The 14,382-nt window shown below is 38.6% G+C and overlaps 1 protein-coding gene across 1 annotated transcript; it reads right to left on the bottom strand.

Annotated features, from left to right (window-relative positions):
* Positions 1-6: 6 nt before the first annotated feature.
* On the bottom strand, positions 7-8,881 carry cops2 (COP9 signalosome subunit 2). Its single transcript, XM_038700710.1, has 13 exons — positions 8,730-8,881; positions 8,126-8,239; positions 7,937-8,014; positions 7,718-7,843; positions 7,510-7,599; positions 7,334-7,411; positions 5,667-5,841; positions 5,363-5,541; positions 5,114-5,166; positions 2,568-2,665; positions 2,401-2,483; positions 1,469-1,527; positions 7-521 (listed from the first exon to the last, which is right to left on the bottom strand). The coding sequence occupies exons 1-13, from the start codon at positions 8,781-8,783 to the stop codon at positions 377-379; spliced, it is 1,332 nt and encodes a 443-aa protein (XP_038556638.1). The 5' UTR covers positions 8,784-8,881; the 3' UTR covers positions 7-376.
* Between the last annotated feature and the right edge of the window lie 5,501 nt (positions 8,882-14,382).

The raw sequence follows: 14,382 nt of genomic DNA, 5'->3' as shown, positions 1-14,382 counted from the left end.
AGCGGATTCCTTTTAGTGCTGAGAGAAATCTGTTTATTACCAACAGGCAACAGTATACATTAAAATACTGTGTACAAGTTTTCATATACATTTGGACTTTTTTTTTTTTTTAAACAACTGAAGCATTTGTGTTGCACATGGAAGGATCAGCCAATCAGGAACATGAAAAACAAAAATAAGTGTCGGTGATTTCCTCTCATCACGACAGAACAACACACTTTGAACACCTTCTTGGGGTTCCTCGAGTCTTCTTGAAATTGGTGGCATTCTCAAAATCTGTGCTGTGTATCTTGTCTCAGAGGATATACTTGAAGAAGCATAATTTATGGATGTATTAAAACATGCCATTCTCCTTGTCTCTTGATTTTACATGCCATCATGTGAGCTTGCTAACAATGGCTTGGTTGAGAGTGTTCAGCTGATTTGTCCATTTGTCTAAAGCTGTGTAACGAGCCCCTCCTCTCTTCTGGTAGTCGAGTTCTAGTAGCTGGTTGACTTGGTCAATTCGGCCGTGGATTGTGCTGATAAAAGGAATAAGTGAGTAAGTCACACATGTTGCAATATAAGAATAAGTAACATCTACAAAATTACAAGTCAGTGCATAAAAGCCAGTTCAATTTCTCCACATAAATTAGTCAAACTCTTGAAGTTAAGCTTTAAACTGTGTATCTGATCTGGATGCTAATTGTACTTTGGGATAATGCAGTAAAGAGAATAAAATATGTGGCATCACTTCTTGAGAATGCATTGTAGTTAAAATCTTAAATGATCTTGAGGATGCTATCCTTTTTTAAAATAACCAATAATCCCTTTAATGTTTCAGAGCATGATGTGAGCAATAAAGACAAGATAAACAATATAAAAGTTATACAGTGTTGACTTTATCTGAATAATCACTTTTACTTCCTACTAAGTCATTTACGTCAGAGAACCGGTACAGCTGGAATGTGAAGCCATAAATAGCAGATAGCTATTACAGCAGGACTATCAATTAAGTACAAGATGTATGTTACTGAAACTGACCATTCATCCTGCCTGACTCTCTTAAGAGTTTGCTGTCAGGGCCCCGAGACTCTGGAACAGCCTGCCCAAGGTAATCAGGTCAGCTGAGTCAGTGAACTCTTTTAAGTCCCTTCTTAAAACATACTTTTATAGGAGAGCCTTTCCCGATCTTATTTGACTTTTATTTTATTCTATTTTACTAATTTTATATTTATCTTAAACGTGTATTTTAGTCTTTTCTTTTTTTTATCTTGTATTGTTTTTTGGGTATTATTGTTTTTTGGGTATTATTGTCTTTACACTTGTTAAAGCACTTTGTAACTTGTTTTTGAAAAGTGCTCTGCAAATAAAAATAAAGATTATTAAGGGCCAAAGGATGCAAACTATGAGGAAGTATAGCTATTTACAGGAAGGGAGCTATTTTGTTTCTTCCACTTCTCAGCACACGTGTGAAGGAGAAACTTACTTATCCAAGATGCACTGCACCAGCAAACTCTCCACATCACACACATCAATGTTCAGCTCCTGAAACACAAGAGAAACAAGACTCATCCTCACATTTGTAAAGAAGTATGTCAAGTAGTATGATTTAACATTAAAGGATGCACAGAATTCAACACACCGCAGATCCCTTCATAAATATTATGTCTGAAGTGTTGCAAAAGACCCGTGGAGAAATTCTATCATGCAAGTATGTAATCTATAAAGTAAATAAATGCAGCAAATGGGTTGAAAAAACATTATCAGATACCATGTGTACATAAGCATTCGTGTCAGAAAATACCATTATTTCTTCCTCGTAATAATCATGCCCTTTTAGCTCCTCTTCTTGTGTTAAACTCATTTTAAGTAAGATACACCCTCAACTATACTTTGTGAACCTGTATACTTGAAAAATGATAGTGATAAAGAAAAACATGAGTGTTGGAAAAAAAATATAATTTATAGGAATGCTATTATTAAAAAAAAAAAAAAAAAAGAGAAAAATTAGTAAATGAAAAACTCCAGAGGTTAAATCTGAAATGTATATAAATGTTTTGTTCTTTTTGGATTTCATGTATGATATATGTTAAGGCTGAAACTGTATTTCATATGCTAATTAAGGTGATGTCTACTCTCAAAGTGCTAGCTCTTTACAGCCAGACCAAAGTCTGCAAATCAGTTGTTGCTTTGACACGTCTGCAAAATGTGATTCTCTTTGTTAACTATGCCTTTTTCTTGATTGATTGGCTTTAAATACAAATCAATTAAAATGGAAATAATCCATTTAAAATGATCCACACAAAGTCACAATGCCATCAGTAAAAATGATTATCTTATAATAAAGAGAGAATGTGATTAAAGAAGGACAACAGATAAAGTCACTGTACCAGATGTATTTTGATCACATGGACTCACCTTAGAAATGAATGGGATGTGTATTCTCGTGTATGGTTTGATGAGTTTGATAAGTACTTGAGTTCTAATGTTCCGCAGGAGCTCTGCAACACAACATCACATGATCAGTTACACTTAAAAATGTTTCATATCACACATATCATGCATGAATTCATGTTCACACTCACCCTCTATGTGCTCTCTAATGAAGGGGTCGTCCATTATGTTACTGTGATTTGTTTTCAAGATTTTCTCAAATTCAGTGATGTCATTGTTCTGGTAGGCGCTGGAAGAAAAAACAGTGAAGTGTAGTTATAACATATACATTGTGTCCTTGTGACCCACACAAAAACTCCCATCCTGATAGCTGTCAAACACATTCCAGTCCATTAGACATCTTGTAAACACTATTCTTATTACAGTTTTGGGTGTGCGATCTTAGTTTGTTTGTGCAATATAGATTTTAAATATATGCATGGAACCTGAAGCAATGTCATAACATGCCTGTTATTTATGTAAACAGGAGGACAAAAGAGAGCAAACAAAGAAGCAAAAGATAACAAAAAGATTTGGGAAGACAATAGTCATGTTCCATTCTTTATACTAAGACTGGGAAATATACACTAATGTTGACACTGTTTTGGCAACTGGTATAAATTATATTAAAACTATTAATGTTGTAAATGTATAATTTTGTACTAAGAGGAAATGAAACGAGGCTTCCATTGAAATATGAGAACATACTGCACACACACACTGCAAAAACTAAAATCTAAGTAAGATTAATTATCTTAATTGAAGGCAAAACATACTTGTTTTTTGTTTGAAAAGACATTTCTTCTTACCAGGTGGCTTTTATTTTAGAGAATTTCACTTGTTTTAAGTTTTTTTTCTTACCTTAAGTAGCATGTGAAATGTTCTTGTTCTGTTCTGATAATTCTGCTTATTTTAAGTAATATTTCCCCCATTTTAATGCTTTTTGTTTGTTTGTTTTTGAGAGCTATGTTTTTGCAGTGCAACATACTGTATACAAATGGGAGATGGTGATTGAGAAGCTGAAATACTGACCAAAGGCCATAAAGTAAAGGAATCTGGGTCCAAGGAATAGCTACCCATTCAAAGTATTATGGGAATAGTTTTCATTAATAGCACTCGGGTCCATTTTTATAGTTTGTGTCATCAACAATAACATTATCCTCACCGTGTCAAGTGCACCATGCCCAGTATGTCAAGGGCATGCTGGCACACACCAAGGGTGCACTTGAGTGAAATGTGAGATTCTGGAGGGTTCATTATCGCAAAGAATAGGTGACGTGTTAGAGACTGGTGACAATCACAGTCAATCACATCTCTCTTTTCTTTTCTTTTTTTAAAAGTTGTTCTCTCCTCACACTGACATACTGATGTTTAGTCATGGGATGAGTGGCTTTGCGTCTTCGTCATAAGCGGAGATAACGCGGGTGCATGGGGGCAGCTGACCCAGGGCCCAGGCTAGGTAGGGGTCCCGCTCCGTGGGCCATTAATGTGTGTCAGTTATTTATAGACACGACCGCACCACAGTCTAAACAGGCACTTCACTCCTGGTTTCAATAGTAAATTACCAACAAAAAACACTATATTCTAAGCAGACACGTTTAAAAAAACATAATTCATGAAGTAAATTTTGTATTTCAAACAAATAGGAGACTTAATAGCTAATTTTAACAAAACTCCCTTCACTTCCATGCATTATGGGAATTCTGTGGTGTAGACTTACGCTGCTGTATATCACCCCAGACTCACACAGGCGGTGTGTGCGCCACGGTTTAGTTCCGTCCTCAACTTCCATTTGAAGCCTACAGCCTGCCCCACGTTATTGACTTGTTCTTAATATGTCCTTTTTGTGCTTCTACTACCTTCTTCACAGCTCTCTGTGACCCACTTTCTTATGATGTGCAGATCCCACAGGGATCATTTCAAAATAAGAGCATTTTGCCTGCCTGATTTCGCTCACGTTTAGATTTTGTTGATTTAGTGATTAGTGCTTGCTTTTTGACCTTCTTACATGATTAAGTAGGCTACGTAGTTAAATTGCTTCTTTTTTGTCTGTTTTAACTGTATTGTTGATGTATATGATTGGGGGTCTGCACAAGGTATTTTATTTTGGCTGCGTATTCTATCCAGAGAGGAGTGGAAATACACTTCTGGTGTGAGCACAAGCATTGACTAGAGTGGCTGCGATCAGCTAGACAGATGGACGCAGGTGGGCCCCATGATGAAGCTCTGCCCCCACTGTGCTGAGAGTCTAGCTCTGCCCCCGGTCTTCATGATTAAAAGAGCCTGTAGCGACTCTGACAGACACCTAACCTTACAACAGAGTGCATGGGACAACCATAGAATGATCAGACAGATTACCAAAGTTAAACCATATTATAGAAGCCTACTATTTGAAAATAAAAAGTGAATCAAAAAGTCTTTACATAAATGACCCGTTCTAAACATTTAGGTGCATTTCCTTTCCTTCTCACTTACAACAAGTTAGACAGTTGGGTTTAACCACTGTCAATTCCTAAGTGGTCTCACTATTCTTGTTGTTTGTCCATTTGTGCTCCTTAATAAAGCTGTGGCTGTCAAAATGTTACAGATTTCAGAATAAAATGAGACATTACAATAGCCTTTTGGGCCTTGTTGCATTAATTGACTTTTGCTCTAAACAAAGGACAATATTTTTCATAACACATTAATGCACACTTACCTTACTAAGTTTGTCATTGCTAGGATCTCCGGGTCATTTTTGTATGGTTTGGCCTTTGGAAAAAATTGGAAAGTTAAGTTAATGTCGACTGATTAAGCACAAAAAATACTTTCAGCAAATAATTCTGATTAGGAACTTTTTTAGCTGTGCTGTATCAAAAATTCAACTGCAAACTGCACAAACATATGTGACAACCACTAGTTCTCTTATAGTTACACAAAGCAAAAATTCCAAACATTACTTTTATACCTCTTGAGAGTCAAAAGGGTTTATTCCTGACTTCATCAGCATGTTGGCTAGGACCAGATACTTCAGGCATGTTGTCCTTCTTGGGCTTCCAGACTCATCATAGTTTTTAAAGGCCTCAAAGAAGTCTGTGTGAGCTTTCTCAAACTCACCCTCTCTCAAATGCATCTTCCCACCACACTCTAGTCAGGAGCAAACACACATAAGTCATTCAGCAAACAGCTATGACAGTACATATTGTAACAGTCACACTTAACACAAAGTTAAACAACTGTTTTATGAATGAAAGATATGTACACCATCATACCTCTGATAACTCCCATTATGAGCGGGTGAGGAATGGCAGACTTAATATGAAGTGACTGCTCATACAGGGCTTTCAATTTTTTGTTGTTTTTTTGTGCTGTGTACATCTGGATCTCCAGAGCATAGATCTCCAACAGCTGTGTGCCTTTCTTCAGGTCATCCTCTCCATCATCTGTCTGTAGTTGATTTAGAAATAAAACAACCACCTATTAAATCATAAATACCACTGCATATGTGCGCGCGCACACACACACACACACACACACACACACACACACACACACAGGCCATCTCATTAGATAACCTGTTCAACTGCTTGCTCACACAATAACCTAATCAGCCAATCACATGGCAGCAACTCAATCAATTTAGGCATATAGACATGGTCATGTCAATCTGCTTAAGTTCAAACCGAGCATCAGAATCTAATCTAAGTGACATTTGAACGTGGCATGGTTGTTGGTGCCAGACGGGCTGGTTTGAGTTTTTCAGAAAGTGCTGATCTACTGTGATTTTCAGTATAGCAGGTATTGGTCATCTTATAAAAGGTGCTATAGCTTATGTATTTTATATAGCGCTATAGTGATGATGCGCAAAGCAACACTGCTTGACACAACATACCGAGGGGATTACATGAAGCCACCAAAGTGCCCCAAAAACAACTGTTAGCAGAGAGGGGGCCAGCAGCAGCAGCAGCAGCAGCAACATAAGCAACCCAACTCTATGGCAGAGGTATGCAGAAGGCTGAACGTACAACAAGTCAAAGACCACACCGGGTTAGCACAGAACTGTAAACTGGGGCTACAAAAGGCACAAGCTCACTGAAATTGGACAATAGAAGATTGGAATAATGTTGCCTGGCCTGTAAAGTCTCGATTTCTGCTGCGACATTCAGATGGTAGGTCAGAATTTTGTGTAAACACTGTGAAAGCATGGATCCAACATGCCTTTGTATCAATAGTTTAGGCTGTTGGTGGTGGTGTAATGGTGTGGGGGATACTTTCTTGCCACACTTTGGGCCCCTTAGTACCAACTGAGCATCGTTTAAACGCCACAGCCTACCTGAGTTTTTAATGCTGACCATGTCCATCCCTTTATGACCACAGTGTACCTGTCTTCTAATAGCTACCTCCAGCAGGATAATGCACCATGTCACAAAGCTCAAATCATCTCAAACTGTTTTTTTGAACATGACAATGAGTTCACTGTACTCCAACGGCCTCCACAGTCACCAGATCTCAATCCAATAGAGCACCTTAGGCATGTGGTGGAACGGGAGATCCGCATCATGGATGCGCAGCTGACAAATCTGCAGCATTTGCATGATACTATGATGTCAATGTGGACCAAAATCTCAGGAATGTTTCCAGTATCTTGGTGAATCTCTGTCATTAAGAATTAAGGCAGTTCTAAAGACAAAAGTGCGTCCAACCCGCTACTAACAAGGAGTTCGTAATTAAGAGAAAAGTATGTTTTCAGTAGCAAAGTGGCAACATTTTTGAGAAGAGTTATTTGGTCTCATATACTGACACTCTTAACTGCTTATATTAGATTTGAATGACCAATTAACTAACGCGTTGAGTGGCTACATTATATGAGATATTGTATCAAACCAAGGAAACTTATTATTGGATATACAGTCAAAAAAGGGATAGAAATTTTATTTACCTGACATGACTGGTGAAGTTGCCTAAGAATCTTTTGCAGTTTCCCATACTCTTCCCTTTCCAAGTACAGCTTGCCCAACTACAGGGAGGAACAAAAACAGAGTACACTTGAATACCTGTTGTACCAGGAAATGATGATGTAAGACTACCTGGGATCAGTGAAGAACCTTTGTATACCTTTGTATTAGTTTTAAACCACAGTCTGTCGTTTTTTGCATCTTTCAAAGCATCCAAGGTGGTTTCGTAGAACTCCTGTAGCAAGTCCATCTAGTAACACAGAAAACCCATTTCAGAAAGACAGATTTAAAACACCCGGTACTAATCCAAGGACACAACATATGTAACTTCCAGCTAGATTTGCATCTGTGATATTGTCTATCCATACCTGTTTGGAGGTAGAGATATAGTCCAGAATGGAGTTGATGGACTTCTCTGAGTAGTTCCTGGTGACTGCACTTCTGATGTATGTAAGGAGCTGCTTATACCTGTTCATCATCTCTGGGAAGTTGGTCTACAGAATAGAAACACACAGAAAACCCCTCCTCAAGAATTCATGTCTGATGGGATAGACATAAACAAATGTGGTATTTGTTACAGAGCATACCAGCTTGAAGTTGATTTTGATCATCTGTTTCAGTGCTTTGAATCCCCATTCTCCTTTCTCTCCTTCTAGTTCCAATACCTGAAAATACAATAAACAAGAGAAGTCAGTCCATGTTGTAACTTACTTTTAAATAACTGAGATAAGCACAGAACTACAAAGAACAGATCATTTTGTGGAGCACCACTCCACCTTCTGGAAACTGCTGAGTGCTGCTTTGGGATCATCCTCCTTCAAGGCTTTGGAGTTGTAGTACTGGTTCTCCAGGTCCACGTTTGGCTCTGAATTACTGTCCTCTGAGTATTCCTTAAGTGTAAGCACATAAGCGTGTCAAAGTTCAGTTAAACATGAGTACGTTTGCTAACAAAACATATCAGAAACTCTTAGCTAGCTAAGACAAAGGTAAGGATAGCAGATTGCCACTAACCATAATTCTGCAAACATGAACCTTCAGCTAACGTTACGTTAGCCAACGCCATGGGTTGCTAACGTTAACTAGCCGGTTGGTTTGCTTACATGCCTCTCAGCTGAACGCATATACCCTCAGTTTGCTAAGCTTATCCAGCATGGTTTTTGTTTATTAATATTAGTCAACTGCATAGTAGCTAAAACCAACTATCGTTAGCCAGCTACGAAGCTAACGTTAGTCATCCGCAGTCAGATTGATATTAGCCAACAAGCTAACTAAACAGCTAACATTAGCTAGCCCGTACTGTCGGAACTTCACTGTTGTTAGCGCTCAGCGAACAAACTGTTACAATTTAAGCACAAGCTAAGTCATTTCAGTTGTAAATACCAGGTCATAATCCTCTTCGTCGTCGCACATGAAATCGTCTTCCATGTCAGACATCTTGATGGTCTTCCTTGGGTTTTTTTCAGGGACAGACAGTAGCCGGGCCTGTGCTGTGTTTTGCAGCAATGGTGAGGTGGTGTGTCAGGGTGGCAGCAAGCAACAGCCCGATCCCGTCCATAGATGGGGCTATTGGATCGCCTCAGATACATGAACAGCGTTACTCTGTATAGCCTAAAGATTTGACCAGCTGCAATCCTCTGGATGATGTAGCGGAACATGTTGGATGTACTGTAACATTAGAATAAGTAATAGTCTGGTAAGTACTTTTACTCAAGTACAATTTTGAGGTACAGTTTGCACTTTACTTTATTTCCATTTGATGCAGCTTTATAGTCTACTCCACTACATTTCAGGAAGAACTTCTGTCCCTTTTACTCCAGTATATTAATCTGACATCTTAATTTAGTTCTAGTTAATTTCCAGATTCAGAATATACATGTAAGATATTAAAAAATATGTTTTGTAAACATATGTTTATAAAATATTATGCTGTGTTTCAGATTAAACTCCACATGCATCTGCAAAATCCAATGATATCATATATGAACACTGACATAGGCCGTTCTGCTTTATAATACGAACCTTACTTTTAATAATACATTTTGCTGAAAACATTTATCTTGTTTGATTTTTGGATTGCTTTTGAAAGCAGGACTTTTTCTTGCAACAGAGTATTTTTACATTGTGTTATGGCTACTTTTACTTAGGTAAAGAATGTGAATATGTGAATACAGGGCAATACTCACAATACAGCACTGCTATAGAAGCAGTTATGTGTGTTTAGAGTATTTTTTCTTGAGTAGCTTAATAGGTTGAATATACATATATTAGGTTACATATACATATACTGACTTTAGCCTGTATCAACTGCCACAAATACTGTTGGAAGATCACAAACAGTGACTAAGCACAAGTAACCACACATAAAAACACACAACAACAACCACTGCCACCACACACACAATCTACCCCAAGTTTAACGAGTTCATCTATTGTGAATTAATTTACAGTAAATACTGTTGGGCAATGTAATCTATCACTAATCATATTTTGATTATATACTTTGCACAAAAAAATCTTAATCCATAAAGTAACCAGTGGCTATACCTGTCAAATAAATAAACACAAGTACATTATTTCCTCTGAAACATAGTATAAGTATAAAGTAGCATACATTGTAAAGGCATAACTACTTTAAAGTTGTACTTATAGACAGCACTTGAGTAAATGTACTCTTTTTCACCACTGCAAATACCCCGTGAACTCCAGTTGTGCGTATCAGATTTCAGTCAGCCCTGTGAATCAGGTTCATGTCAAATGGGTTTCGTGACTGTTCTTTCAACAGACTTGGCTGCCCTCAGAGAGACCACTGGCAGCATCACATCCCACTCTGCCTCACTCAGGGGGTCATTCCACATTGAACCATGTGAAAGATTTCATTACTGAAGAAGTTACGTTCCTGTTCCGAAAATGTACGCAATCAGCTTGTGTGTCATCAAGTTATGTGTCATAAGTTTATTTTAAAAAATGGATGAGTGTAGGTGAATAACTCAAGTCCATCATCCTGTGCAGTCAGTTTGGCCATAATATTTACAATATCCAGACATGAATCACCAACCCTAATACTAGAGGGAAGAACACATTCACAGACTGAGTTATGTGACTTTAAAAGAATAAAAATTTCCAGAGTAATATTACTTTCCTCAGTCGTATTATCTTTCATGTGTGCACTGACAGAGTTTTTGCATCTCTTACATAAAGCCAACATAGAAACCAAAATATAGTAATTGCTCTGCATCAACACTGGGCTGGTTACCCAGGTGTGGGCACACACTGTAGTGAAAGGATAAAATATGTGTACACCCAATTGTTGCATGCATGAGATACATCATTCTAGCATTTCATTAATTGCACTTGGTTTGCATCAACACAAATACTTAATGAATGAGCAGCATTTCTCTGCTGAAATCAACAACACCAGAAAAGCTGTAGATCTGAGACAAAAGACACATGGGTGCTAATACACCTTGATTTGTCATCACATCGCCCACACAACCTCCACAAATTATATGGCATTAGGCTTCTTCACATACCTGAAACACACTGTTATTGCCACAGGCTTATCTGTTAACACATTTACAATCTCAAAAGAGTGCATTTCCCAGCTGTGGTGGGAAGATGCTGCAGTATCTGAAGGGCAAAGGAGGACCCTCCCAGCCTGAGCTTAATACAACTCAATCTGAGGCACCAACTTAGTGCCAAAGACTTTTATTTATCTGACTAAGTCAGGGGGGTGGTGTGATAAACACAAGTTCATCATGCTTAACCTTGTCATGTAAATCTACTAACCTTATTTAGAGATCCAAAAGTGTGGTATTAAGCCTTGTAAATTCCCTCGGTGTCAATGTATACACTGGGTTTTATAAGCCGTTTAATTTTTGGTTGCCAAAAACCGTTTTATGCCCAACCTAATAACCTTAATACAGTTAATATAATCTAATTTCTGACAGTTCCTTAAACATGAGACAAGAGTCTTTAATATATCTCCAGCATGGCATCTGGCAGCCAAAGACTGTGTACCTCTCTCAGCTGGCTGCTTGCTTGTATACACAAATGCACAAATGGCTCTCACCACTAAAGTGCTCACACAAGGGTGCTAACACATTGTACTGCTGCCAACTCCCTTGTACTGTAGATCATTAGTCATTCATGCACGCACAGTCACACGCAAAGATATTCATATAATGTATACAGTATGTGTATTTATATATATATGGTCTAATGCACATACCTGCTTAATCATTGTGCCTCTGCATGCACATACTGTTAAACGCCCTAAGAGCCTGCAGTTGCCAACATTGTACAACCTACCCTGAGGTCATCATAGCTTCTCTCAATTCAACTCAACTCTCAACTTGTGCAAGATGCGTGACTAGCCAGTTTGTTTTGTCTCTTTTTTATTTTTTTGTTGCTGTTTTCATTTTTACAAGGTATGTAGAAGCGTGTCTCAATTTTATGGAACAACTTCCATCAAGTGGGGCTCTTATAACAGATGAAATCCAACTTCCAAGAGCTGAACCAGCCACTGAAGCCAAGTCCACACGCACCCTCACTGCATCACACGCTAGCATACTGTGGTATGTGTGTGGCATGTGCTTTGAGTGATGTATATGGGCTGAACTTTTAGGATGTTGAGGTATCTGGAGAGTTTGTGTGTATTATGAATGTGTGGAGGTTATAAAAATACAGTCCAGACAACACTGCATTCTAATGTGGGTAGGCTACAAGACACTGTATTCAGGACAATCCAGTACCCACCGCAGACGTACTGGGCTTGGATGGGCAATTTTAGACAAAACTGAGCTTGACAGGACTGATCTGGGCTAAATTCATCTGGGCCACTGCATGGTGGTTTGGGTTTAGGACTCAGCCTTACCAGACTGCTGGACTATTTCTTGGTCAGGACCAGTAACTGTGACAGAAAGACTCTCGGAAGTTACTGCAAGTTTCTTATTATGTTAAACTGCTCCTTTAAGGATGACATCCAACACTCATTAAAAATTATAACAAATGTGAAGACAGACATAACTGTGGTGAAATTCCTTAAACATTTGGAATTGCAGAGCAATTCTCCCTACACAATTATAGTTGTTGTTGAGTTAATGATATTATAGCTTTGATTTTTTGAGTGCAAGGGAAGTTGGTTAGAGTTTATTGTTGTTTCATAACTGCGAACATCTCACAAAGTCCAGTCAGCCAAAGCTTTCCCTCCAGTACAGAGCATCAGAATATCCCACCCACACTCGCTGATGTTACTTCCCCCGACAATGGGATAGCAGACTTTGAGCAGCCCTGTTTTTATTATTCTCTTTTGCAGATAAAAATAAAAAACATATGTGGTACAAAACAAGTCCAGCTTTTAGGTCAGGTCCAGGATGCAGAGTGCAGGATGGGACTGTGAAATACCCATTGTCTCTCCTGCCCTCACCTTTTTCCCCATGTGAGGGAATCTTTTGATTCATGTCCTCTCCCTCTCTCCTGGTGCACCCATTCCCGTGAGTTTGGTTTAGAGCATCAATCCAGGAAACAGGGTATATTTAGATGCCCTTAAATATTTCAGATGCCAAGGCTGAGGCTTTGGGATTGGTGGTTTCCAACTTGATATTCATGCAATGCAACAAGACCACAATCAGTAACAGTCTGACAGAAGATGTGTGACCCTTTAAATGCTTTCATTAACATGAGACAGTGTCAAATCGCTTGGCAGACCGGATGCTGGTTTATACAGAGTGAGTCCATAGTGGTGAACTCACCTCCTGTTGTCACGGTGCTGACCTGTCAGAGGAAGCAGAGTGATTTATGCTCTTAGCTGACAGCCAAGCTCAGAGGAGCCACAGCTGTGAAAGTGCTTGTCAGAAGTTGAATAATAAAACCTCCTGTTCTCATCCTCTACTCCAGTTGAAAGTCTTGCATGTGTCTTTAGCTCCCAAATACTGTAAATATTTATCAAATCCCATTCCTATTACTGGAAGTTCACAGCATGCCTATTATTGGTGGATTATTTTCTTCTTCAGGTTGTCTTTCTTCTTGATGCAAATTTAACCTTGTAGTTTGATTTTCTGTCTGTTATTTGTCATGCCTTTCTGGTTTGCAGCTGTCATGCTTTATTGTGCCATCTGCCCTAACTGTGACTCACTGGAAAAGAAGATGACAACAGACTTGGGAAGATTGCCATAAATACTGTTGGTGCAGTAACTGCATGGAGTTCTTTGTTGTGGGGAAAACTACAATTAGCTATGAAAAAAACTACAACATTACTCTTACAAGCTTTACTATACTGTCTGTAGACAGATTCTAGGAGCTGTTTCTTCCCTGTACAATGAAGCTTTAGAATGAAAATTATGTAGTTGTAACTTTCAGTATATCCTCTCTGTGTGGTTTCCCAGGAGCATTGGCACTGACGGATAGTTATTCAAATCTTGACAATAGTTTTTATAATAATAATTTTTTTAGATATGTTTTGACAAGGATTTTCTTTTTGAAGAAGAGCCAAAGCTCCCAGTTGCATGCAGTAACATTGCAATAACACATATATTATAGTGACTGGATGTACACTGTATATATGGTAGAGAGCCTGTGTGTCCGTCCTATGTCAATCCAGCAGGCTCTTATTTCTGAGTCTAAAGTCTTTGAGCATCCCCCAGATCAAATAAAAGCCCTCACATTCATCCATTAAGATCAACTTTGTTTATTCCTCTACCAGTATGTCGCCCTTATTTCGTGAGCTAAGGGCTGGAGGTCTACTACCAGCGAGGCATGTGAGATTATCCAGTCAGTCCCAAGTAGTAACATTCCATTGCATGGAACCAGGGTCCTTGCTGAGTGATTACTTTGATGTACCTTATCTGTCTCTGAGTGCCATCAATGTTAAATGGCAACAAATTACAGTTCCAGGAAAGGCAAAGGGCATTTAAGTGGGAGATCTTGATCATAGTGTGGATTGATGGCTATTCAGCGGCTCTAGCTGTGCTTATGTTTGAGACAGCAAGTGTCCATGCATGTGTCTGACTGACTATTGGTGCACACATGTTAGTTG

Source organism: Micropterus salmoides, unplaced genomic scaffold, assembly GCF_014851395.1.
Source record: "Micropterus salmoides isolate LMB-PRFRI ecotype aquatic unplaced genomic scaffold, ASM1485139v1 Ms_hic_scaffold_6, whole genome shotgun sequence".
NCBI lineage: Eukaryota > Metazoa > Chordata > Actinopteri > Centrarchiformes > Centrarchidae > Micropterus > Micropterus salmoides.
This window is presented reverse-complemented; position numbering and strand designations above follow the sequence as displayed.